At 39.0% G+C, this 24491-nt stretch overlaps 2 protein-coding genes across 2 annotated transcripts in view; both read right to left on the minus strand.

Annotated features, from left to right (window-relative positions):
• C11H16orf87 (chromosome 11 C16orf87 homolog) overlaps nucleotides 1-24491 on the minus strand; it is a 399243-nt gene that overhangs the window by 233374 nt on the left and 141378 nt on the right. The window lies entirely within an intron of this gene.
• The window catches only part of SHCBP1 (SHC binding and spindle associated 1), a 35573-nt gene continuing 34489 nt past the window's right edge, over nucleotides 23408-24491 (minus strand). Inside the window, exon 13 of the mRNA XM_063313103.1 lies at nucleotides 23408-24190. Coding sequence (XP_063169173.1) covers nucleotides 23877-24190 — 314 coding nt within the window. The 3' untranslated portion in view covers nucleotides 23408-23876. The remainder of the gene's footprint in view (nucleotides 24191-24491) is intronic.

Raw genomic sequence — 24491 nt, forward strand, 5'->3', positions numbered from 1 at the left:
ATGAATTTTTCCCAAAATGAAATGAACTGAGCTCATAAAAAAAATGAGGGGGGAGAGAAAATGTCTCTCCAGTTGCTCCACGCATGAAATGAATTATGGCGGGATCATTGTCTCCAGCAAAGGCAGGAAAAGTCTGCAAAAGCTAACAAATAGCTTTCCAATTAATAGGCCACATAATTCATCAGAACATTGGAAAATGGCTTGTATCAAGTCCTACAGCCTAAGCAGGGTTTACAAACTATGTTGGGTGGAGGGCTTTGACAGGCATGCTAAGGGCTGTGCTCTGCAAAGGAGGAAGAACCTGGGAAGACACTAAGTTGATTAAACATATCTAAATGAAATTTATATGAACTATACTTGATAAGATCATCATTTTGTACTTCACGATTTCTCCCATTTTGTTCCACTTGGGGAAAACTATTGGAAAGTCACTGAGGGCTCCATGTAACTCAAGGGGCTTAGCTTGATGCAGCTTCCCATTTCTTCCTGCATGTCGAACCAGATCAGTCGTTTCTCGATTTCTCTGTTAGTGTATCGGTTTTGTGCACCCTTGAGTTTCTGTTAGTTTGTAACATTCCTGAATCCTGTCTGATTCAAAACCATCTATTTATGGTCCCAAACACAAGCACAACTTTTAAAAATACAGGAAAAGAAATCTGAAACAATTAATGAGGACAAGAGGATATCAAGCAGGTTCTGAAAGCCATAGCTATTGCTAGAAATTTGTCACCCATTATGGTGGTTGTCCATGTTAGGTTTTGCAGAAGTAAGACTGGAATTTCTCGATCAGAGAGACAACTAAAATTTCCGATGATCGGGTTTATGAGTGCCAGATGCCATGGGCGGTGCAATAGGCATGTAACAATACATGGATGCCTAACTCAGCCTCTGTATCTGAGCAAACACACTTCCATACACCATTGCTGTATGGAAGACTAGTATTTTTGCCTATGGTCTCCATCATGGGTAGTGCACCAATCTAACCCAAGATTTTAAAAAATCTCCTATGTGAAGTATGTAGGATGTTATAGAGGTAGCTAGGAATTGTCCCTGGAGCACCTGCAATTGCACCATAACACGAATGGATGATTTTGGTCCTTTCATTTTGTAGATCTAAATCTCAAGTCCTCTGTTTCCTGCCTGCTTTTATTTAAGGCTGGCTGACCCCCAGTTTCCCTAGAAACTGACAATGTCAGAGGCCTTTGTGAAAAGGAGACTTAGGATCCAAGGTTTCAAAGAGGTTATAAGGTCAATCCTGGACAAGCCTAGGAACCTTGATTGCAAACAGTATCCTGGGATCTCAAGAAAAATGCAAACCAACAATACAATTGCCTTTCACTAAGTCTCACCTAGCTGGTTCAACTAAGGGCTAAATTAGAATACGCACAACTTGTGTGTTGTACTGTCCCTGATTCTGATTTTACTTAACCAAAAGCATATAGCACATCTACTGTAGACAACAGCGCACCACTAGGGGAACCCCACCCCTCCTCATCTTTTATTTTTTTTATTTTTTTATGTATATTGGCAGCAATCCAGATTGGGCTACTGTGTGCATACAATTAAGTGAATAAAACTATCAACTGGAGCAGGACAACATGCAGTTTCTCCATCTAGTTTAGACCTTAGATAGTATCAATTCTACCATCACAGGACAAGATGTCCATCAGTTTATCTGAGCTCCCTTTTTTCCTAACCAGTTGGCATCAGGAATTGAACCTAGGTTTACTTTCTCCAAGCCAAGCAGGTTCTACAGCCCCCATAGAGTTCCTTCTCAAACTAAGAGAAAGAAGGCATCATCAAGAAGAAACTATTCCTTAGGACAGGGGAACCACTGTTTTCTTTGCAACCAACACAAAGAAGAACACACACCTTGAGGACCTGTTTTTCTTTTTCAAGCCTGTAAATGTGAAGTCAGTCTCAGAGCCACACTGGTTTCCCAGAAGATCCCCTTTAAAACTCAAGCAAGCACTAAAGAGAGAGAAACAGTAAGTATATAATCACACTTTGAGCCAATCCAGTAGGATACACCTGGCAAGCTTCAAGGGAGTCATCCAGGAGTTCTCCAACTTGGAGAGGGGAGATTCATTTTATTTGGGATGTTGTAGTTCCAAGGAGAGAGCTTTTTTATTCAAACTGGCATACTGGTAAGGCCAGCAGTAAAATAAAGAAAGCAGGTGAAGCAGACAGTGTGAGCCAAGGGAGATCTTGGGGGCACAACTGTAGCACAGGCAAAATAGACCTCCATCCCACCACCCCCAAGTCAACCATTGACAAAGATATACAGGGACAAGTTAACAAATTGGTAGATCTAAGTTCTAGGAGATTGAAGAAATTAGCTTATGTTAGACATTTCTCAGCCCTGGTCACTGTTGTTTCAGGATTTTTTTAATCACCTTGGGTGGAAGAAACTCAGCCATCCATTTGAGTCTTAAAGGCAAGGAGCTTGGTTAATGGCTTTAAGCTGATAGCTATCTGTTAGGCTCAGGCAGTTTCTCAAATCAAACAGAAACCACCCAGTTACACTTTTGCTGGAAGACAGAGTGCCCAATGGCCGAACAGCCAGTATTAATGTCCTATTACTAAGATATTATCACCAGCTTAGAGCAAGGCACAGTTCAGGTTAAGCTCAGCAGTACATCCAGGCAGATGATGTCATGCCATGGATGGATATGCTTGCATGCACACACAGTCTCTCTGGACTACAGTCAGTTTTATTTTATTATTAATCAAAACATTGGCTATTTTGACCTTCTGTGGCATATGTTTCATTAGCCATCTGGCCCACCATGGGAAGTTCCAACGTAATTCAGAGCCTGTTCAGCAAAACAGACCATTGGAACATAGAAATTGTGAAGGCAGACAGCACCATCATTTTTACTATAGGTATCACTTACTCTGCATTCCCACCTTTTGCCACAACAGCCCTTATAGGGAAAACATGACTAGCTGATGACCTAATACATAATTTAGAACATCCTCCTCTTTGTAGCACAGAAATATCCACATTGTGTAGACCTGTTATGCTTGGCTGAAAATGATTAACTAGATCATTCATTCATAGTCTTAATTCTTTTAGATTCAAGATTCTGCTTTGGCTTCAACTTGTGATGTGTGTGTGTGTGTGTGTGTGTGTGTGTGTGGAAGGAAGGAAGGAAGGAAGGAAGGAAGGAAGGAAGGAAGGAAGGAAGGAAGGAAGGAAGGAAGGAAGGAAGGAAGGGATCTCTCTCCATTTCACCACATTTTTCTCTTATTTCCTTTAAGTGTCCTTTAAGTAAAGCTTGACTCCTGGTAATTTCATGGAAACATCCATGAAAATTTCTTGGGAATGGCACAGAAATAATTTGCCAATCCATTGCCTTCTTCTGGGATGTTTTTTTGAATTCCCTCACAGTCTAGCCTAATTATGTGCCATTAAATAGGTGTCCACATAGACAGACCTTCTCCAAAATAATCTCTCTCCATCCTGGCCCTTAAGGTTGCCCAACAATGCACTCATTGCCTCTGTAATTGAGTTTATCCACCTTGCTGCTGGTCATTATCTTCTCTTTCCTTCCACCTTTCCCAGCATTATGGACTTCTCCAGAGAGCTGTTTTTTTGCATAATGTGTCCAAAACAGGATGATTTAAGCCTGGTAATTTGTGCCCCAAGTGAAAACTGTGGACTGATTTGTTCTATGATCCATTTGTTTGTTTTCATGGTATTCTCAGGAGTCTTCTCCAACACAAAAGTTCAAAAGTGTCAATACTTTTTCTATCCTCTTTCTTCAAAGTCCAACTTTGATATCTATAGAGTGTTACAATCTAGCCTACAGCTCTGATATTCTCTAGATGGAAGTCTCCCATCCAAGTGCTCATTAGGCCCGACTCTGCTTCCTTTCAGGGCCCAGCCAGGATTAACCTAGGCACTACCACTTGCTGAAGTTTTTCTTTCTTCTGTGTCATTTTTTCAAAATTCTTGCTCTCTTCTGCTCTTTCACTGCTCCTTTCCTCACTGAAACAAATTTTAAAAGTACTGTAATGTCATTGCTATAAATTGCAGATGGCTACATCTTTGTTTCTCCTCCTATAACTATATGCTTTCAAAAAAATAATCCATCCTATTTATAAAGAGGCTTAACAAATTCAGGTAAGTTATTATGAAAGAAAACAAGCAGGCAAAATCCTCATTGAATCCCAAGGTAAAACATCACAAAGGAATTTTTTCCACCAAACTTCAGAGAAGGCTTCAGAGTAGTGGAAAGATGTACCACAGAACACACTCTTAGCAACAGTACCATTCTTTGACTCCTTCACACTAGAATCAGTTCTAAAGCACCACCTACAGAAACCTGAAAGAAATTCTCAAGCACCCTAGAAACAAGGTAGAAAAACTGAACCCTCTTTCACAGTGGAAGAAAATGTCTAACAGATTGCACAACCAATGTCAGCACAACTCCCCTAAAGCCTCCATTCTTTTGTTGTTGTTTCATTTCCCTGTATCTACCAAAGCCCCATTGCCACAATATTCATGGAAAGAAAAAATAACAATGCCCTGAAAGGATTGTGATAGCTTTTGCTGCAAATTTCACCACCCTTTTCAGTTCAATGATTTTCTATTGTAATAATAAGGATAATAAAAAAATACGTGAGTCAAGTAATGAATCGTAAGAAGCTAGGCTGTCATGCCTGAGCTACAAATTTTAGGAACATAAATGTAGGTTTTCCCACCCACATATTTCGTTGTGGGATAACAGTGCTATCTGAATAACAGTGCTATCTGAATATCAAAAGAAGAAATGCAATGAAAAAGTATTGGGTGATCAATTCATTTTTAATGAAGTAGAAAAAGACCTTTTTGCTGCAGGAGAAAAGAAAACTGCATCACTCTTCTTGCAAGCCAACCATCCATAAAATGAAATACACCAAAGAGTGAGAGGGTGGGAAATGCAAGAGCCATTTAAAGAATAGTCACTAACACCCAATAATATGTGAAAACATGTTTAACCTCCTAAGCAATGCCTGAAATTATTCAGCAACTCCCCATAGGGAGCGTTTATGTTTTGTCCTGTTTATTCCGAGGTATGCGTAAATTCTCAAAAACATCTTCATTCTAATTTGGCCAGACAGTTTTTGGGTTCAGCATATTTTTCTAGAGGTGGGAACTCTGGTGATTTGTTTCTTTTAAGGGCCAAGAAGGTGTCTTTTGGCTTTGCTTAACCTGGAAAAGGCCAGCAGTACCCAGGCTCTTTACAGGAAGGTTTCAGCCTTTCTCTTGGTTCTTCTTCCAATGGCCACCCAATATTAGGTGGTGGTAGGTCTGTCCATGACACACAAAACAGGACAGCATCCTCTTTAGCCAGGTCACAGCATAACTGCTTTTTGATGTTTATCTGACTGTATTTATGATCTGGATATTTCCATGCTACTTACAGAGGGAACGGTGTAAACATGACAGCGGGCAAGCCTACCTACTCTCAGGCTACTAACTTCTTTGCAAGATGGACAGGGGTATCTGCAAGGTCTAGTAAAATAAATCAAGATGGTGACTTTGATGGTGCAAAGCTCCTCCTGTTCTTTATATGCATGGGGAGTTTCAATCACACTGTTGCAGCTGCCATCTTGACCACACCCTTCAGATACCCATGAAGACTATAATGCAGGATTTCTATAAGAACAATTTCAGTTTCTACTAACAGTCTCAGGAAAGCATTTTTCAGTTGCCATTATTATCCCAGTGGTTATCTTCTCTATTTGAATAATGCCTATCCATCACACTTGAAGTAAAATGGAGAACTTTAGTGAACATTTAATCTGAGATTATTTATATATGCACACACTTACACAGAGAGACATTATACACACACACGTATGTATGTACATACATACTTTGCCCCCTGAAGCAGACTGAGAAAACACAGAGTATGAGGCAAAACAGCCTTGACATCTACAAATGATAAGGACAGCTTGAAATAACTAGACACCACTCAACACTGTCAAATGTAGGTAGAGTTAACAAACTTGGCACTGATTCTGCTGACTATCTTGTCTAGCATACAAGAAACTCTTGGGAGAAAAATGTCACTGGTTCTCAAAAGCTGAGAAAGAAAATAAAACCTTAACTACATCTAGTCAGCATCATTAAATGGTTCTCTGGTACACATTTTAGCAGATTCAACTTAATATACTTCCACACTACTCTGCAATGTCACCACTTTGGGTTGAACATACATGATCAAATCAGCAGCTCCTGGCCTTAAGGAAAAGGTAGTGAGGGTAAATAGGAAAAGTGCCAACATCCACAAATTGTAAGGATAGTTCAGAATAGCTAAGCACCTTTCAACAGTCTAGCACAAAGTCTGCTCAGTTCCATGTTCATTTGATAGCATCAAGTGGCATGTTAGCCAGCTGGGCTTGGATGTATTCAGAGGTCAGGAATTTTAGGGACACTATGCTATAGGCTGTCAACACAAATTTAGGGGGATCAGGCAGGTGGTTGACTTCAGCCACCCCAAGTCAATGAAAGCTAGCACAAGAGAATGGATACAATGATCAGTGGGTCAGCATCTTCATCTCTATGTCTAGCACTGATCCTCTTCAAAAAATAATTACAATACAATACAATAGGCAACCCTACCCTGAAGCCTAAGCTGCTTCTCTCCCAAGCTTCTCCTGACTGTTTCTTAAGCAGAAAAGGTCAAGCAGAAAAGGTGGACCTGCCCTTAATCTCAATATTAGGTTGTATTTTGTAGTAATGGATAGATCAGTTCTTTCCTTGCTCAGAATTCCAGTTCCATATGATCATTCATAAACCAGTTCCATCTCTTTTCCTCACTGTATACATATTGTATATCACACTTAAATATATGTTTCTTAATACATCAAAGCTGCAAAAGACAAGCTTGCTTCTGGAAATCTCTAAAGACCATTTTTCATAATATTCTTAAAGCAGTTCATGTTTTTGGAGCCAAGAACCACATTGCAAGTGTATTTATATTCTGATACGTGCATGAATTCTGGTTTGGCTCTATTTTTATTAGATTTATCTAAGATCTCATTTCTCTGCCATCTTTAAAATAGAATTCCCAAATTGCTTCCTGGGTTAAAACAAGGACCTGTCTCCCAGTTATGAGATAGGCTAATGGTAGAGTTGAAATGTTGTAGGCAACAGATTCTTGGCAGCATTCTCCAAAGTTTTGGTATGGAGAAGTCTTTCCTTGAATTGGCAATTTGGAAATGTTAATACTGAATGCAAGACCTTATCCATATTAATAACTGAATGTAATCTTGTCTTACGTTGTCAGCTTATTGTTCCATCTTAGTTCAGTATTATCTATTCCAATGCAGTAGTTTGCTAAAATCTCAAGCAGAGACCTTTTCCAGGATGTCTTTTCAACTAGAGTTACTGGGAATTGACAACACCTTGCTCTGTACTGTAAGAATCAAACTTTGAACAGTGGCCATTGTAACCGTGGATAAATCCATCAAACAATGAAGACTCAAGTACTTCCAAATCTAAACTGATAATTCCACTGGACTGGCTGAAATATTATTAGATCTGATATAATCAGAGTTCTTTCTAGCTAGAAATACAGTGATACAAGAAGAATGCCTTGATACCTAGTGACATAGGTGTCTGTAAAAAGCCACAGTGATGTCATGCAAACCATAATGTTATAGGGCAAATGCTACATTTTTTGTAACTTGAGTCACTTGCAAAATGACATCTTGAGGCACATGTCACTTGCTCCCCTCCCCTACTGATGCCCATGCCCAGGGTGAAGCAGCAGAAGCAGGGATTAGGAATTGCATGGATACCCTCAATAATTTTTTGAGTGTGGAAATTGTGTTGAAGATTTGGTAAGATTAAATAGCTGGAGAGGTGAATTTCAAAAATTGAGAAAGGTTGAACTGCAACATTCACTGAAGCCCTAACCACACTTTCCTGGGAACAAAGCTTATTGAATTCAATTTGCCTACTTCTTGATACACATCCATAGCATTGCATAAACCAACTGCAAGTCCCGGTCTGCAATTTTAAAAGCTGTGTATATAATCTTTATCCCACAAATACATTGGAATGGTGTCATTACACTGCATGGTTGAAGCTCTTTGTATGAGAAAGGCAAATATATCATGCAAAATAGTTCTGGCCATATTAACACACCAACTTTTATTGGCATTTGCTAACTGCTTTTCTGAGAAGTAACTGTCTTGGCAGGAAGGGGGGAAATATAGTGAGCATATAAAATCAGACAGTGCCCTCTTTTGACCAGCAACTAATGAATGATGGATTTTCCTGTTTGTTGATTTGTACTGACCCCCAAAAGAAATTAATCACAAGTTAATTGCAATAAAGCACACCAAAACCAACCACACTAAGGGGAAACTACCTCTCTAACAGCAGTTAAGATGCACTTGAAAACTTCCAGCAAGATAAATCAGCTTGCCTTAGGGAATACACTCTTGTACTTTCATTATGTGGATTTTAATGTGCTTAAATAGAATCACAGCAAAACATGGCAATAGAACATAAAGCACTTGTAAACACTTGGCAAATTTGCATTTTTAAGCAATGTCGACAGTAATACATTTTTTACCTGATCATATAGCTGACAACTGAAAAGAGAACCTTCTATTCTATATATAAGTCCTCCCAGCCAAACTCCGAGCTATGTCAGGCGTTAAGCCCTGCCAATGTTGGAAGTTTGTTTGAACCCTCTCTGCAACTCAAACTTTGAATGCCCGAATTGAAATGCCAGATTGATCTCAGTATTTTATATGTGAAGCCAAAGTTCAAAGGAGGTCTCTAAGTGGTTTTAGCCTTGCTAGTATCTATTTCTTTGTTGTTTTATCAGACATCAAGTATTTGAACTTATGAACTATATAAGGCTAAAACCGCAATTATAAGCCTAATCAGACTTGTTAGGTGGTAAACCTAAATATACACACTTCTAGTTCAGTTTTAATCTGTGAACACAGATACTTATATGTGTGTTGTGTTCTGGTATTTTCGCTCTAAATATCCAAATAAGTAATTATAAAGGAAGCCTCACTCCAAATCTGACTAGTAAATGCAATTATTAGGAAAATAATTTTGATGGGATGGGGTTGATGCATAACGGAGAGAAACAAAATCTCAATTCTAGCTGCAATCTTAAGAGGAGATATATTAAAATGACAAATTTTACCCCTGAGTAACCTTTCTGTAAAGATGAACCTTTAGAGATTTAATTTCCTTATACTTACCCTCATTGTTAAGTAGTCCTGCAGTGAAATGTAACTTCATCATGTACATTCATCAGATTAAAGCTATTAAATTCTATGCAAATTATGTAAATTTTGTGTGAATGTAAATTCATCAAATTAAAGCTTTTAATATTAAAAAAATAGGTCAGAAGGAAGGGAGAAGGGAGATGACGTGTAGTCTATACATGATTATCCTATCAACTTTGATGACCATTTTTGACCCCATCAGCATGATTACAGTGGAGGACAGATGAGGAAAGCATATGCCTTACAGCCCCCAATGATTTCCCATTCTATCACGAGGCGATGAACTACTTCTTTCAGCCATTAGGTTTCATTAAGGAAATATGCACTAGCTATTCTGGGTTACTTATATCCCATCTACCTGGCAAATTGTATGGATTGTCACCAGCTATAAAGGCATCATTATATCTAATATTGACTTTTACACAATAATGTTCAATGAAGTAAGGTGACTCTTAAGTACCCAGCTGATGAAAAACTCAGATAGTGTACATGTATATGTGGACTGAACATATGTTTCAAAATCTCTCTTATCCTAAAGATTCAAATCCAAAATACTGATTTCAGAACCAAATCAGCGAGGGGAAAAAACAGCTTGAAGAATTCATTTGGAGGTGAATGCTCACAACTCCTAAATCATGTATACTGTATTCTTCTCTCACCAGGAATAAGCAAGCAAACTCAGCAGGTTCCCTGTACTCCACATCTCATTACTATTGACAAATCATGAATTTATGTATTTGGAACAGCATGTGGTCAAACATGCACATGGGTTTTATAAAAATCCTCCATTACCTTTTTCATATTTTTCTGGTGCTGTTAAAATGTCACTTGGGGTAAATAATACGTGATAATGTACCTGATAAATCTCACCTGCTTTTGTTCACTGTCTCAATCTCCTTTGGTTATAATTCAGCGCTGATGGGTTCATCAAGGTTATCTACAGCATCATAAAGAAACCCAAATCTTCGGCTTGTAACTCCAATCACATCAAACCCAGTTTGTTGAGATGTCATGCAAACAGAATTTAAGAGATTTCCTTTTGGCAGTGCATCACATCCAGTTTAACCAGTCTGTAATTTACCACTGTTATGGATGCATATTGATCATTAAGAGAGCCAGTTTGGTCTAGTGGTTAAGGCTCTGGGCTAGAAACCAGGAGTCTGTGAGTTCTAGTCCTGCCATGGGCATGAAAGCCAACTGGGTGACCTTGGACCAGTCACTCTCTCTTAGGCCAACTCACCTCATGGGGCTGTTATTGTGGGGAAAATAGGAGGAGGAGGGAGTGTTAGGTATGTTCGCCACCTTGAGTTATTTATAAAAATAATAAAGGTGGGATAGAAAATAAACAAACAAATAAATAAATAAATAAATAAGAGGTTCAACATATGTTAGCATACAGAACAACATAAGGCTTCATGCAAGGAGCAAATCTGGTTCAAAACTGATGGGTAAAACACTGTATAGGGAAGTGTATCCAATTGGTTCAAATGCAAAGTCTAACTGGGCCGCTTTGGAGAAATTCTGTGGCCTTCTGAATGAAGTGGGATTTCCTCTCAGCTTATTAGAACTGCATCTGAACCTTCACAAAACTTTGGCATTGATTCAACCTTTTTTTAGGGTTGGAGAAAGACAGATGATATTCATTCATTTCCGCATACGTATATACAGTATGAGGCATTAAATACAGAGCAATGACCTTCCTTTGAATTCAGTTTAGACAGATTAGGTAATTTGAATCAGAACCAATTCCGGTAACTTCATGGATACACACAAGTTGTTCTCTTGGCACCAATTTGAAAGTGGTTGGCCACTGCCTTCTGGGAAGATTCACCTCCCCCCGCCCCAGATTCCCAGTCTAGCTTGGAACCATGAGATTTTCTAGCCAAACTTGCTTAGCTTCTTGAGATCAGCCAAGGTCAGCTAGGCTCTGCTACTTATTCACCCACCCTAATCCCCCCTCCAACCAATCTTCAGCCAAGCTGCTATCAATCTTCATCAGATTCCAGGCAAATTAATATATTCCAACCCAGTACAAAAATCCTGGGCAGAACACTGTTAACCTGTATCTCTCTTAGGCTTCTTCTCCAAGTTTGACTTGTATTATAATATTGATCTGAGCGATATTAATTAGAAGCAGATAGCAGGCAGATAAGGGTCACATTTTATCTGCAGCTCCTGCTTTGTTGTAGCTTATGGTGATAAATCAGATAAATTAAAAACCACACTCCTTATTATTGAATTGGAGGATGGGGCTTTTCTTAAAAGAATTTTTTAAAAAAACTAAATAGGGATGATAGAAACCAACAAAATTGCCCCTTTTGTGTAGCTAATTTTTTCCTTCTCACTGCACAGCCACCCCCACATGAATCGAGATTGTCCTTTGGTGACTGTGAAACTTCCTTCTGTGGAGAAATAGATAGATGGGTTCTGAACTACTCCTATGGTTTGCTTAGTGCTTTGTCAGGAAAATTACAGTAATATCTCATGCCATCTGTCCCCTTCCCTTCCCACAGCAGGAGTCATCTTCAGCTATAAAGTTGCGAAGTTGGATTTAAATCTTAAATAGTTTGCATGCAAGAATGCGGGCTTGGAGGAGACAAATGTTCTGTTTAAGAGAAGGAAAAAGCAAAACGGTAGAGCATAAAGTTGAGTAGCAAGATCTGCTTTCCATATGGCTTCCCCCTTCCTCTTTCCTTTTTTTAAAACATAAGCGAGCTTTGGGGACACACATCCTTGTCTAAAAATGCACACAGAAAATCTGCTGTGAAACATCTCACTGATTTAGCAAGTACCAATGGTTCTATTGGAAAAAGATTTATACCCTCAGTTATGCAGGTGAGGGGTGTGTGGGCACAGCTTTCCTGGACTGAAAATCAAAGGAGTTTTCTGATATCTCCTCTAAGGTAGCATGGTAGGACATGAATCAGGATTCATGCCCATCAGAGGTTTCATATTCAAGGTTGTATTCCTACAATAAACAGTCAGCGATGGGCCATAGGAAGGGATCTGAAATAAATAAAAAGTTAAGACTGAAAAGTAGCCATCAGTGGAACCAAGACCAACCCACATCAGAACTCAGAGCAAGCACTACAAAGACAGATTTTTGGTCCAACTGAGCTCTTCTGGGTCCAAAAAATCCAATGGCTGTGATGGTATGTGGGAAAGACCTTGGGAGATGGGGCAAAGAGATGCTGCCTAGGGAACGGCCAGATAAGAGACAGCATAGCCCACAGCTGGATAGTGGGCAGAGCAAGAAGCTCAGAAGGGACCCTCCCTAGTTCCTCAGACTGTAAAGGAGGCAGTGGGGAAGACTGCACTTTCAGACTTGCAAGATTGATGTTGACCTTGCAGGGTAAACCAGAAAGGAATCAGAACCAAATGATTCTCCTTTATTGTAAAACTACATTGACAGAATCTTGCACGTCGGAACATATAATCCTCCCCCCAACACACACACCTCCTTTATGGCCCAAGAAACTAGGGAGGGTCCCCTCTAAGCCTCTTGCCCCACCCACTATCCAGCTGCCTGCAGCATACTGATATTGTAAATATATACACTTTACCGAGATATTTCAATTCTACCCACAGCAGTTTGGAGTTCCTAATCCAACAGAGATATAGCTGGGCCAAATGGCCAGTGCTTGGGCCCATCTTTTGGGTAATTGGCAATTAAATGGCACAATCAATTGTCCTTTTTCATCTCTTAATGTCCCTAGACCCCTCACTTCATCACGCTTGCCATCTTTTATCCTTATTTTTTACATTTTATTGATTTTATTGTGAGTCACCCCACGTTGTTGAGAGTTGGGCAGGATACAAGTTTAATAAATTATTGTATTATTATTATGCTTTGAGAATGGAGTTTAATGGACTGATCCAATCTAGAGGCAGCTACCATTCTATTACAGGGGTGAAGACAATATTTTAACATAGAGATTCTGCACTTCAATTTATAAATTGATCCTACTCAGATGTTGCCTTAGTTGCGTTCCATCAGCACCATACCAATTTGACCATAACTTCTCACCAGGTTCCATCCAGGTCAGGGTTTCTCAACCAGAGTTCCATGGAACTCTAGGGTTCCAAAAGAGGTCACTAGGGGTTCCCTGGGAGATCATGGTTTATGTAAAAAATTATTTCAGCTTTGGGCAACTTCACATTAAAGAGGTAAATTTCATTCTTTATTTTCAGTTTAAGAACACTGTAAATGCATTTATACAGGCCTACCCATTAAACGAATATAACAATTTTGTAACGTCTGGCCCATATTTGAGCCTGAATGTGCAGGGGTTCCCCCAGGCCTGAAAAATATTTCAAGGGTTCCTCCGGGGTCAAAAGATTGAGAAAGGCTGATCTAGAGAATTAGCATTCTAAAATAAACAAAAAATTAAAGGGTTTGTTTGTGTTACAGTAGCTAAAGTGTATTTATAGTATTCTATGGAAGCAAACTGAGAAAGGGAGAGAAATAACATCCAATCTCACTCATTTACTTTACTAAGTAAAGAACGGATTTCCTCCCATTTCATTTCTAAGCCAAATGCAATAACTATACAACATAGAGAAATGTAAAGACAGCAAAGTATCCTAATTAAAAAAAAAAAGCTGAGCCATACACCTTCACAAATATACATAGAAAAATTATGAAGCTGCAACTTAGATTAGCAAAAGTGGAAGCTGAGTGCAGAGCAAGATAATTTTAAAATGGATTGGCCAACCATCACTTTTATATTATACTACAGTACTGTGGTCAGAAGTGGGGAGGCTTTGTTTTAAAACTGGGAAGAGGGAACCAACCAACCTGTATCATTCTTTACATAATAAAAGACACCCAGCTATTCTTAAAAAAAAATACAATTTTCAGTGTTGTTTTTTTTAAAAAAACCAAAGATCTCTTTGAATGGCATGCCCATGAAGCTTTCTGGTCATCATATGAAAGCCCTTTGCAACTGCCATTTTCTAAAAGCCCTTTTTCAACTTCCCAGGCAGAGTACATTATGAAAAAGAGAAGGGGGAAAAAGATACCTGCAAGCATTAAAACATTCCAGGGAATCATTACAAATGCAAAGCCACACTTAATTACAATTCATTATTCACAGAGCCAACAGCAATATATTTGCTCCAGTTGAAAATCAGTAGCATAGCTCCAAATTTTTAGATTCTAGACAGGATGCTTTGACGTTCCCCCACTTCCTTCAATGCTAATGGATGTTATCTTACCTAAACCAACTCAGATGTTTTCAGAGGACTAAACCAGCCCACCTGTTTTTGAGTGCAGCCTTAGATGAGGATTACTTAGCTGGACTGCAAAACCAGGCAGTTGTCCAGAATACCTCAATACCTGCCCTCACCACTCCTGATAATACCAACTCCGGGCCCATTTCAACTACTCAAGAGCTTAAAATTCATGGTAGAAGCTAAAGAAAATTGTCTCTATTTCCTGATGCATTCTGACAAGATACAACAAACTAGAGCAGAAATGATGGAACAAGATACTAGAATTAGGACAGCTATTGCATCAAAGTTCCAGCCTAAACAACAAGTCTTTTATAGCCCTTCCTGTCCAGTCTCAAGCATGGATAGGAATATATATTCAGCCACCTTGGAAGATGTTTCAGTTACATTGCTTGTCTTTTCCCCCAGGAGCAGCAACATAGACACCTATTTTTTTGATCCTCTTGAATTTAAGAGGTATGAAAAATAGATCTGTAACCTCATTTCTGGTATCCTGTATTCTCTTACAATAAAGAGACAACCACTGTGGAATAAGGTATCTCCAAAAGAGAGAGATCACCCTGAGATACTGCTTCCATCTGACCATCCTAAAGGCACAAAGTTGGAATATGCATCATATACGTGCATACACTGAGGTTGAAATGAATTTGATTCTACTTAAAGCGAATAAAGCCTAAATTGAACACCCAAAATATTGGGGTTTTAGTGACCCCAATGAATTGATAGGTATCTTTTTTTTTTCAGGGCAATATTCATTTTAGGTTGATATAAAGGTTAAGGTAAATGGGTGATTACTATTCAGTTCACCCCGCCCAACCTGATACACATTTTAAGATGAAAAAAGGTCATGAGACAACCCTTACATCAAGAATTGACAGAGGAATTATTTCAGAATTCTAAAGCAATTGCATTCTAAATTATAATTGCTATTTTACCCAATTCTGTTTTGTCAACTTTAAGGTGGTTTTATTGTACCATATATCTCATGTTTTTTTTTAATATTTCATTTTTAAATATTTCATTTGACTCTATTTGACCCCAAAATCACAACAATGAAATGCAGCTCAATAAACATATGTAGATTAACAGGCTCAGTAATCCAATGAAGTTGGTAATTAAACAAATGCCTAACCCATTTTTCAGGTCATCATGATCTACAATACCTAAACATTATTTACAACAGTAAAAAAAAAATACAGGAAATTACAGTTCAAAAAATTTGAATTAGAACTATCCACAGCTTTAAAAAAAATCACAGCACATTAATCAAATACTAGCTGGGGTAAAATTATGTTTAAGAGTTCACTTAGAAACCAGCAGTAATAAAGCTATAGAGATTGGCTTTGGAAGAAATCCAAAACTTTGGAGCTATCACTAAGAGGTCCTAACTTTGGTACCTAACCATCTAATAGTTCTTCTAGTTGAGCCTCAGCGTCTGAGGATCATTCTAAGACAGGCCTATAGGGATTCAGGCAGTCCTTGGACAACATGCTCCTTTGCCAAGTTTGTTTCTTACTTTCATGTCGCCTTAAAATTTCAAATTTTGCAGCGCCCTGAGCTATTTGGAATATATTACTTGGCATCATTAGCTTAAATCTCTTTTCCTTCCACTGGTTAAAAAAAAAAAGCATCATGCATTGATTAAAATTCCTCCCTTGAAGAAGTTGAAGCTAACTGCTTTCAACTGATTAAAATGTTTCACAGCTACTTGCCATTCTGCTCCGGTATCTGTGTTTGTCTCTTTAGTGAAATGATCCACTTGGCTATAATTAGTTCTGGTTTTATCTCCCCTCCCCTTCTCTACATACCACAAATATATTGAGACTCAACTTTCTGCTTGATATTGGCTTAATATAGCATGGCTACAAAATATTACAGGGACTGGGTTCACATCACACATGAAGCCAAACTCAAACAGACCACATTACAGTTTAGCATAACGTATGGACTTACTTATCCAGGCCTCACAAACAAATATGCTTATTTGTCTTTAATAGCAGTTAAAACATCAGGCTTACCTTCTGGGTTATAACTCCAGTTCAAGTTCATACTCATTCCTAGGCAGCAAGAGAATATAATCCAGATATAGACTGGATCAGAATTTTAGAGACCAGTTCCTGGAGAAGGTCCAGTGTTGTGGTTGCTAAAAGTCAATACTGACTTTATGGCACATGATCAGTAGCAAGGACATCTTCACAACAGAAATTAATAAAAACCCTTCAAAAGAACATTATGTAGCAATCCTGAAAGCCCAAACTTCTGCTTAAAGAGCATCAGCATCTGTCTCCAGCCAAGAACAGCTGTCCTAGTCTGACCTGATCTTCTCATAGATTGATCTGGATGGATCCAGGAGTCTCTTGACATAGCTGAGCAGTCCTCCATAATTCTGCCTTCTATTGTACCCTTTGCTAATGCCAATGTTTGTGAGCTGGGTGGAGAATGCATTTGGAAGAAGTCAGAACCTGCTGTGGCTTAGTTGCTGGGCCCATGGCACACACAAGCTTTGCTCTGACAAAGCTTCTTACTGGTCTTCTTCTGAATCTGAAGACAGCTTGTGAAACCAGGTCATGACTCTTAGCTGTGACAGTGTTGACATATTGCGCTAAGCTACTTGAACCATGGCTTACTGAATAGAAGCAGTCAACTGGGCCCTGAGTCAACTACAAGAGGCTGCAGTTGGAGATGCACAGTTTCAGAGATGTGCTTTTGGGCAGGGTGTATATTTTTCCTCAGCTGAACTATATTGATCTAGCAACCAAATGGCTCATGCTTGCATTTGTTGCTGTTGTTGTTTTCCAGAAGTTGAATGGGTTTTGAAGACGGGATGGTGGCTTTATAGTAGAGCATATGCACTGTCTATATAGAAGGCTCCAAGTTGTGTTCCTGGCTTTTAGCTAGCAGGTAGCATATGATGAACAGCTACATTTACTTGGAAAGTCACTCTCAGTGGAAATAAACACCATTCTGGGCTAGAAGAACACGTAATGTGATCTTTATGTATTCTTAAGGCATCCTGGTGGTTTGTTCCAGGAGGCTATTTCAAATCCTCAAGGCCATGCCTGAAAGGACTAATTTCTCCCTCCTTCATTTGTTTCATAATGCTTGTTACAATCTTTAAAGCCCTAAAAGAGCTAACGCACTGGGTATTTAAAGAGCCTTCTGTTCATTTGTTGATTCAGCTCACCAGCTGAGATCTTCCAGAAAAGATGTGTTCCTCCTTCCAACTCTGAGATTACTGTCAGTGTTTCTCAACCTTGGCAACTTTAAGATGTCTGGACTTCAACTCCTAGCATGCTAGCTGGGGCATGCTGGCTGGGGAATTCTGGAAGTTGAGGTCCACACATCCTAAAGTTGCCAAGGTTGAGAAACACTGCTGTAGGTTAATAATTGTGAAACAGGGCATTCTCCTAGCACCGAGAGTTGGAATCCTTTTCTTGGGGAAACCTAATTTCAGCCCTCTCTTTCAGTTTTGAAAGAGCTGTAGAGACAATCTTTTCTAAAACCAGTTCTTTGATGTTTTTCTCATATTTTATAATTTTGTTGGTTGAATTCTGTATTAGAAATGTCTTTTTAAAGTATTACTTGGGTCTTCCCTTTTTGAAAAGAAAAGGGGAATTGCCCCTTCAAAGAAGAACAAGCCAACTTGTTGTGTAATAAGCTAGGGGGCAAAGGCCATGTTTTAAAAAAGAAAATTGAAACAGATGTTGAGAAGACTTCAATTTAGCTGGTTTCTAACAGCTTATTTACTAGAGCTGAATGAAAAAATCTGCAGCAAAAAGTGTTTTCTCAGATTAATATGCAACGTGGGTGGTGGGTGGCTTCCAACAAGCAGTCCTTGGACTTCTTTTGAAACGAAGAAAGAAGGGAATTCTGTTTTTGTTTCAAAATATGCATGTCATTGACAATGTCATTTAAGACAAATGTGCAAGCATTGTAGGAAGTGTTATACCTGATGGCTTGCTGTAAACCACAATGAGAAATGCATCCCTTCTACTTTGCAGAACTGTGCCCAGACTCTTTGGAGATTTGTCAACAGAATCTAGAGAACAAAATTATGGATCATGACAGTTTTTCTTTCTTTCTCAGAAGCAGAGAATCCATTTATGACGGAGGTGCTCAGTAAAGAAAGGACATCTCATTAAAACAGGGGCATGTGTACCATGGTCCATAGACCACAGTCAAATTAGAAATCTGCATCAATCCAAAGATCCAGTTCAGACACAGTGCAGCAGTGCAGGAAGAAGCTCCATCAGCAGACCTGCTTTGACCCAAATGAAAAGTGAGATTCAAAAGCCTGATTCTCTTGTTTCCCATTGAATTAGTACAGATACTTCATGCACTTCCTGGCAAGTCCAACATCCTGGGATTGTGATTGATTCCCCTGAATAAACCTTCCTCTAAACCTAAATATGCAATATCATATCCACCATTTATCTCAAAGTCCACTAAGGGAGGGTAAACTCTGGTACATAGAAAATTGATGCTTCATTTTTGCCTTGACACCTGTCTCATTTTTTGCAAATGTTAAACTTTCATGTTACCTCTTGCTTGGCTCTCTTCTGCCTCCACAGTGGTATTACTGACCCTTGTAAATGAAATAGTCTTCTTGCTTTGTTCTGTCTGCAAACCAAGTGACTCAGAAAGAAGACTTTGGCAATATAGAACAGCTGCCACTGGCAAAGAGAAGGCATTCATCTTCTTGCCTTATTCCATCATCTTTTCTTAGAACCTCCCCGCAACATCATCTCCAAGTTCGACCTTGCCACAACTGTATATCTATTTTGTGGAACTGTTGTGTGAAAACTGCACTGAGCAGATTATTTGTGTGGAGCAAATTAGCATAGGAGAGAGAAGCACACAAGCAAATTGTCTATTAATATGCATCTCGTGCTGTGAGCAAGTGTGAGAGTCCAGCTTTAGATGGCAAATAGCTGGCAGATGAGATGACCTAATCACTGTGCACATTAAGACATTAGTTTCATTAGGGGAGTCTAAAAATAAGGAACTTACTAGATCTGGGAAGTGGTGTAGAAACTGAATCCATCAGCATGTAACTGACAGGTATATTGTCATCAATTCTTTCCTCACCTCATTAAAATATCCATTTGGGACCAGAGAATCAGTTCCAAAATAATATAGAGAAAAAATTACTTCATTCCATGGAACCAAAAATCTGAAACCTTCTTCTGCAATTCTTTATTGTTTTCATAAGAGATGGCAAGAGCCACTGGCACTTTCAAGGAAAAGAGACAACTTGGAGAAGATCCATTCAGCCCTAACAGGGTAGAAACTGCAATGGCAATCAGACTACACAGAGGGCCTCATTTCTTGAACTTACCTTTTCTCTCCTTAAATGCCCAGTGATCTGGCAGTGAGTAAAATCACATCCCAGGGTACAAGGAAAAAAATAGATCAACTCGTTTCCATTTCAGCAGACAGATTAGAAATAAAATAAGAGAAGAGTCAGAAATAGTAAGTGCTTCTTAAAATAAAGTAACACTGTGACCTTCCCCAACCTTGGCATCCTCCAGACATGTGAATTTTGATTCCCAGAAATGTCATTAATGAACATGTTTGCCGAGGAATTCTGGGAACTTAAGCCCATGCATCTAGAGCAGTGTTTCTCAACCATGGCAAATTTAAGATGTCTGGACTTCAACTCCCAGAATTCCCCAGCCCTCATGGCTGGCTGCAGAATCCTGGGAGTTGAAGTCCAAACATCTTAAAGTTGCCACAGTTGAGAAACACTGATCTAGAGGGTAGCCAGGTTGGGAGGATGAATTAGATATAGATCTTATTCAGTTCAATTGACTGATTAGGAATTTTAATCTTTTAGGGTACAGTCAGGAAGATTCATAGCATGCACAGTTCTGTATTCTCCGCTGGATAAAACAAGATTCAGCAAACAATGAGAGGGGAAGGGAGATAAGAAGGTAGGAATTTCCACAGATGGTGATTTCTACAGTTGAACCAATAATTTGAATGACTGGAGGTGTATTTCAGTTAATTTCTGCAGGATGTGTTAGCACAGAGCTGAGTCCTTGGAGACTCAGTCTTGGTTGGCAAAGTTTGCTCTCTCTAATTTTGGTCAGTTCTTTGGTTTAGATGAATAATCTAGCAAAGGGGACTGGATTCATCACAGGTGACCACAAATTCTGGTTCTGTCCACAATGTCCCCATTGCATTCCAACTTCACTTCCACCTTTCTCAACTTTACTGTGTCGAGAGACAAGAGGATTCTGTTTTATTGCTTTAAACTTGAGTTTTCTGGACAATTAATGTACACAGAAAATAATTCTCCTTTACAGATTGTTATGTATCTTAACAAGTTGGAGTATTACATTAATTCATTTTGGTTGGTTAATATAAATATATTGTTCTCCACATCTCGCCACCTCTATCCTGCATAACTCCTTCATCACACTCAGTTGGCTTTCCAAGGGCTGGGTGGGTCATTCTAATTTGGGTACCACCCACTATCATTTAACATTAAAATTAAAAACTGGAAAACATTGCTAATTGTTAGTTTCAGACGTTGGATAGTAAGTAATCTGAAACAGTAACCAAATGCAGAAAAAACACTTAGCCAATATTTTTTTAAAAGACATACAAGATGACCTGGGAACATCTGAAATGCATCCCATAATTCCCAAGGTTCATTGCTAACTCCCAATTAATTCCACTATAGTTTAAAGGTAAGTTTGGTTTATCTCTTCCAGATCCCCGAGATAAGCTGCAAATATGCTAATTTAAGAGTAAGACATCTAACATATATGGTCGCCAACCCACCATCACCATGCTTTGCAACCGCCTCTTTTAGGGTTAAGTAATTCTAGAAGAAATTATAAAATTACATGGTGGCAAGTTAAAGATATTATTCAAAGCAGAACATATCTCAGTAATACATACAACAATCTGAAGGAAAATATACATATGGTGTAATTATAATTGAACATCAACTTGCACATCCAGCTGCCCTTTTGACTACTTCCCCAAATACAATGTCGCAAGATGTCCTACATCAGAGATGGGAATCACTCACCATTGGCATTCTAACTTAGGCTGTGGTAAGTACTAGTTCATCACTATCATGAGGGCCACAGGTTCCTCACCTCTCTCCTTCACCATTAAGACGCAAAACATGAAGGATCATTATAGCACCCTCATATGCTGCTCTATTTGGAAGCCTTACCAACCCAACCAGCCAGACGTTGCAGGTAGAACTTCTCTGACTCAATCCACAGCATCTTCAGGTAATACATCTTATGTAAACAAAGCAAGTAGTGATTCCAGCTTGGAGAACCATTCTGAGCAAATAGTGACCATTTTTCAAAGGAAAAAAAAAATCTCTAGTCCATAGGAGCCCTAAGCTGTTAGAAGATAAATTCAGATTTTTCTGAAAGAGAACAAAGCCAACAGACCATCTCTCTTAATAATTCATCTTTCTCCAGATAACTCCAAACAAGGAATAAATGGCAAGGCAATCATGTAGCCAAGCACTGATCACTCTTAACTTGTCTTACTTATCAGAGTTTTGAAGAACAACTTTCTGGAGCTATTGATTTGCTGTGAAGAAGCATTAAGAAACACATCATCACATAAAATATTTTATGTTCTGCTTTTCTGTGAAATAAAGAGTTGTAAATATCAATACATAGTTTTATCCATGACTATGTTGGCAAAAGATTTTCTGGAAAGTGGGGAAAGTAATAGCAAGCCTCCTGCTGTTAGAAAAATGAGATGGATTAGGGATTTGTCTATACCAACCTTTCTCAACCTTTTGACCCTGGAGGAACCCTTGAAATATTTTTCAGGCCTGGGGGAACCCCTGCCCGTTCAGGCTCAAATATAGGCCAGAGGTTACAAAATTATCATATTTGTTTCATGTGTAGGCCTATGTATATCCCTTAACAGCGTTCTTAAACTAAAAATAAAGAATGAAACTTACATTAATGTGAAGTTGCCTGAATTTGAAATAATTTTTTAAATAAATCCTGATCTCCCAGGGAACCCCTAGTGACTTCTCACAGAACTCTGGTCTATACTAATAATGGTAAATTAGCTTATCCCTGCACAAAGTGGAAGTTGTGAGCTGTGAATAGTACCAAACCTAACTATTCAATACACATCCGCATATGCTACTTAGATCCCAGCCACATTCCTTGTAGGCTTGGTCAAACACATTAACCTGGGGATCTCAAGGCTGGGCAGAGATGAACTTGAGAAAAATATGGCAAAGAATACAGCCTCCAGCACTACCAATCAACTCAAGTAATACAACCACTGGTTTCTTTCTTAATTGTTCTTTCTGTAAGAAATACAGCAGAAATCATGTTATAGAAATAAACAGGGCTATAGATGGATTATAAATTGGGACCCATGTAAAATTCTATGAATGAGACATGTTTCTGAGGAAATGGGAAGAAGCCTGGGATATTAGTGGTGATGGCAGTTAAGGAGGAAGTGGGGAACTGAAGATGCTGGGAAGACTGACAGCCTATGAAGAATAGGGAAGACGTACAAGGCACATTATATTTGCCCTATTCAACCATAAGACCCATCTAGATGCTGATTTGGCTGAAACCTAAAATAACCAAAATGTTCCATGGTTTGATTCTTCTGAACCACAGCCTGCCCAGAAAGGTTGTGCAGAACTTCTGAAAACACATCTTCAAAACAAACCACATGTTTCACACATACCTTTCTGAACTTCTCAGTTTAGCAACAGAGGTGAATAACATTTCAAACTGCTCTGGTCCCAAAGAGAACTAGATGCTTAGAGCAGAAAAAAATATCCCATTATTTTCTCCAAATAAATGCACCCCCTAAATGTAGGCAACACACAGTAAACTGTGCAGCTGATAATATTTGAAAGCTTATTTCTGTAGCCAAAAAAATACAAGAGAACAATTTTGCTAAATATAAAGGTTTACTCAACACAGCTGAAACTGACACACAGCCATTACTCAAAAAACAAATGTTCATTTTACTTGCGGTCAAGAGGTAGAAGGGTCCGGCCAACAGTCTCCCCTTTAAATGTACAGAGCTTTATTTTATTTTTAAAATGAGGTGACTTATGTTAGACATAAATAGTATAACAATAGAGTGATACACATAGCAAATAAGGATGAAGCTTCTCTCTTCAGAAGAGTCACTGGAGAGCTTTCAACTCTCAAGTTATGGCTTCAAAACTCACTCCAAGCGATATATGGATTTCACGGCTGTGATGCACACATCCACTCCTCAAAAGACTACACCAGAAGCACACTGAAGCAAGAAATATAACCAGATTTTTAAAAAACAGGTATCAAGAGAGCTTTAGCTATTCTGGAAGGCATCAGCACTCGGCTGCTGGTTATCTCTCTGGCTTTCCAACGCAATTCAGAAAGTCAATAAAGAAAGGTTCCAAAACACCCTTTCCCATTACGCTTGAACTGGTTGCCCATGATGGACACAAACAACTCCTGAGACATTGGGTTGTCGCGTGCCTCTGTGTTCCCCAGTTGACTCAGTCTCTTTTTAAGCAACTGGTTCTTCTTCAGTGATGTGGCAGAAAGCTCGTTTGTAATCTGAGAATTGCCTTCCCCAGGATCATAGTCACTGGCTCTTCCGTAAGGATCCAATCCACTACTAGCCCATTCATGCAGACCTTCACAATTCACAGTGGTAGCACCTTCAGCAGACTTGCTCTCTTTTATTTGTTCTAAATCAGAAATAGTGACATCAAATTGATTTTACGGCTGATTTTTATTTACTCCTTTCATAGACTCCCTTTCTGTCGATGTACATAGGTGGCATACAAAATGATGTGCGCTGGCCTCAGTACAAAGCAGAGAGAAAAACAAACAATAGCACCCATTTCTTATGCAGTGTTACATTAAAAAGATCTAAAACATGAAATGGATGTTTATTTGTTTGTTTGTTTGTTTAATTTTTATCCTGCCTAAGGCAGGACTAGAACTCTCCTACCACACCTGATTGGCTCTTGGGTTGAGAGAGAGGGA

This window comes from Candoia aspera, chromosome 11 (genome assembly GCF_035149785.1).
Source record: "Candoia aspera isolate rCanAsp1 chromosome 11, rCanAsp1.hap2, whole genome shotgun sequence".
In the NCBI taxonomy this organism is placed as follows: domain Eukaryota; kingdom Metazoa; phylum Chordata; class Lepidosauria; order Squamata; family Boidae; genus Candoia; species Candoia aspera.